The sequence below is a fragment of the Orbicella franksi genome, chromosome 4 (assembly GCF_964199315.1).
Source record: "Orbicella franksi chromosome 4, jaOrbFran1.1, whole genome shotgun sequence".
NCBI classification, from domain to species: Eukaryota; Metazoa; Cnidaria; class Anthozoa; order Scleractinia; family Merulinidae; genus Orbicella; species Orbicella franksi.
In genome coordinates, this window is record NC_138148.1 from 24,744,801 (window position 1) to 24,748,377 (window position 3,577).

The 3,577-nt window shown below is 46.9% G+C and overlaps 1 protein-coding gene across 1 annotated transcript in view; it reads left to right on the plus strand.

Moving 5' to 3' along the window:
• LOC145484513 (uncharacterized) overlaps window positions 1–693 on the plus strand; it is a 3,239-nt gene extending 2,546 nt beyond the window's left edge. Inside the window, exon 3 of the mRNA XM_081463117.1 lies at window positions 1–693. This exon is cut by the window's left edge and continues 947 nt beyond it. Within this exon, the coding sequence (XP_081319243.1) occupies window positions 1–693 (693 nt within the window).
• The last annotated feature ends 2,884 nt before the right edge of the window (window positions 694–3,577 follow it).

The following is a 3,577-nucleotide window of genomic DNA, read 5'->3' on the forward strand; positions in this document are numbered from 1 at the left end:
GCATCCAAAGATGAGAGGCTTGAAAAAGTGAATCGCACTCAAGCATCACTGGTTGCGTATGGAGGCTCGAAAATTAAAGTGATAGGTCGTGTCAGCATGTGCGTCTGGAGAAATGAGAAGTCATACCTTCTACACTGTCACCTGGTGGAGAGTGAAGAGATTTGTCCGATTCTCGGTATCAAGTCATGCCTAGCAATGAACATCATTCAGTACAAGGACAATGACCTGCTCAACAAGCCCAAAACAGATGGTTCCTGGGTTTATGCCATAGAAGACCTCCCACCACCAGTAACCAAAGAGGAGTTAATGTTAAAGTTTCCAGATGTCTTCGGTGAGGGCCTTGGAAAACTTGATGGTCAATATACAATTAGATTGGATGAAACTGTCCCACCTGTACAGCACGCCCCACGTCACATTGCAGTGGCATTAAGGCCTCAGCTCAAGGATACATTGGACGCTCTGGAAGCACAAGGTGTCATTGCCCAAGTAACCACGCCCACCAGATGGATAAGCTCCATTGTCGCCGTCCCAAAGAAAAATGGAAAGCTGCGCATATGTCTTGACCCTAAAGACCTGAATCGTGCCATACAAAGAGAGAAGTACCAACTCCCGACAGTGGAAGACATTGCGACACGCCTCCATGGAGCCAAAGTCTTCACGGTCATGGATGTTCGTAATGGTTTTGGCATGTAAGCGTAGATGAAGAATCGTCATACCTGACGACCTTTCAAACGCCATTTGGCCGCTATCGCTGGAGGCGCATGCCGTTTGGCATCTCATCAGCTCCGGAAGTGTTTCAAAGGAAAATGCACGAGCTCATTGAAGGTATGACCGGCATTGAGGTAGTAGCGGACGACTTCATTGCAGTTGGATATGGCGAGACATTTGAAGAAGCGACACGAGACCATGACAAAAATCTTCTCGACTTCCTCAAACAATGCGAAGCAAAGAATGTCCGTCTAAATCCGGAGAAGCTGAAATTGCGACAGTCGCAGGTGCTTTTCATTGGGCACATGGCAACCGACCAGGGACTAGAGGTAGATCCTGCCAAAGTTCGAGCTATCATTGAGATGCCAACCCCAACAGACAAGCTTGGAGTACAACGACTTCTGGGACTGGCCCAGTACCTCGCGAAGTTTCTTCCACACCTTTCAGACGTCACCAAGCCGTTAAGGGACTTAACGCAGTCTAATGTACTATGGGTCTGGAATGAAGCTCAACAAACGGCGTTTGAGAAGCTAAAAGAGATGGTGACACGCACCCCAGTTCTACGCTATTACAATCTTAGAGGAGGTCACATTGCAGTGTGATGCGTCCCAGTCTGGGCTTGGGGCAGCGCTGATGCAGAATGGACAGCCCATCACGTACGCCTCACGAGCACTGACACCGGCTGAAACACGCTATGCCCAAATAGAAAAAGAATTACTCTCAATTGTTTTTGCTTGTGATCGTTTTGATGCATACGTCTATGGCAGAGACCTGGTAAATGTGGAGACCGACCATAAGCCCTTGGAGCCAATCTTCATAAAACCACTGGCTGCAACCCCGAAGCGTCTTCAGCAGATGCTGTTGCGCCTGCAGAAGTATAATTTGCAAGTCAGGTACAAGAAAGGAAAAGAGATGCTTCTTGCAGACACACTGAGTCGTGCCTACCTGCCAGAGGTGAATGCTACCGAGTTTTCAAGAGAGTTAGAAGACATAGATCACTGTGTATGGCTTCCCGTGACTGAGGATCGCAACAACTGAAGAACGCAGCGGCAGATGATCCAGTACAGCAGAAGCTACGAGACATCATCAGAAGTGGATGGCCTGAGAACAGGGCACAGGCTCCTGAATGTGTGCGCCCTTACTTTGACGTGCGTGGTGAGCTAACCATCCAGAATGAGCTTGTCTTTAAGGGGCAGCAGATTGTTGTTCCGGCAGTTTTAAGAAAGGAACTTATGGAGAAGACACATGCATCACACATTGGCATTGAAGGAAGCATACGCTGAGCAAGAGACACCCTGTATTGGCCACATATGACCATGGAGATCAAAGAGTACATCTCCAGATGTGACGTCTGTATGACTCATCGCACTGGCCAAGGAAAGGAACCAATACTGCAACACGAGTTCATCGCACGGCCATGGGCTAAAGTCGCTGCTGACCTCTGTGAGTTCGACAACAGAGTATTGTTAGTTGTGAGCGACTACTACAGTAACTTTATAGAGGTAGCTCGCCTGAGCAGCCTTACCTCCCGTGCTGTAATCAAGGAGCTGAAAGCAGTATTTGCAAGATATGGTGTACCCGACACCCTTGTCACGGATAATGGTTCACAGTTCTCTGCTGAATTTGCAGTTTTCGCAAAGACATTGATGTTCGAGCACAAGACATCGTCGCCAACGTATCCTCAGTCAAATGGAAAGGCAGAGAAAGCGGTCCAGACCGTCAAAAACCTGTTTAGAAAGTGCAAGGCATCCGGAACATCAGAATTTCAAGCACTATTAGACTGGCGCAACACGCCAACAGCTGGAATTGGAACCAGCCCTGCCCAACGTCTGATGGGCCGCCGCTGTAAGACACTGCTCCCCATAGCAGGCTCCCTATTACAGCCCAACTTTCCCACGGAAGAAGATACTCGCAAACTGGTGGGTACAAAGCAACGGCAACAGTTCTATTACAACAAGCAAGCCAGTCCCTTGGAGCCAATCAGTGTAGGGGACGCAGTACGTATGAGGCTTCCCGGTGAGAAAACGTGGAGTTCTGGAACATGCACAGCTGATGCAGGCCCCAGGAGTTTCAGAGTACAAGTGGGTAATGCGGTTTACAGGAGAAATCGAAGGCAGCTAATCAAGACAGGAGAATCAAACGAGGCCACATTGCCAGGAGACATAGCTGCCCCAGACGACCCTGCACCCACAAGTGTTGAAGCTGATGAATCTGCCCCACCCGAAGAATGCCCCCCGTGGGTGTTAAGAGAAATCACCAGGTCACAGAGAGCACAACGGCACTTAAAGCCACCCGGTTGGTTTAAAGACTTTGTTACCTCTTAAGGAGAACTTTGTTGAGAACTTATTATGACAGTGTGTTTTGTTTTAACATTCTTTTGGAAAAAGGGAAGATGTGACAAGTTGCGTGACTTGCTATTTGATATTTAACCACACGAGTTTTGTTCTATTGTTGATTAAGCCAATCAAATGTATTTACGCGTCATTACACAACCATGTGCAACAGATCTCACAAAGCAGTTGAACCAGATGTAGTTTGCGTCATTTGTTGATCAGAATAAATCTCCGTTCCAATACTCAAATGCTGCTTCTTACACTTTCCTTGGTAAAACAGAATATAGATGAGGTATTAAATCCAAGTAAATCTAGCTATGATTCTTCACTAACTGAACATATTTTCAGCTCTGTTGGTATTACAGAAGAACAGTATCACTCAGCACTAGCTACTTCACCAGACTCTAATTATGAGTTACATTTAAAAAGACCAGTTGACAGTTGTTTCATAAACAACCACTTCATCGCTGGTATAAAGGGGTTTGAACCCAATGTAGACTTACAGCCAGTGTTTGATCATTACAAATGCATTACTT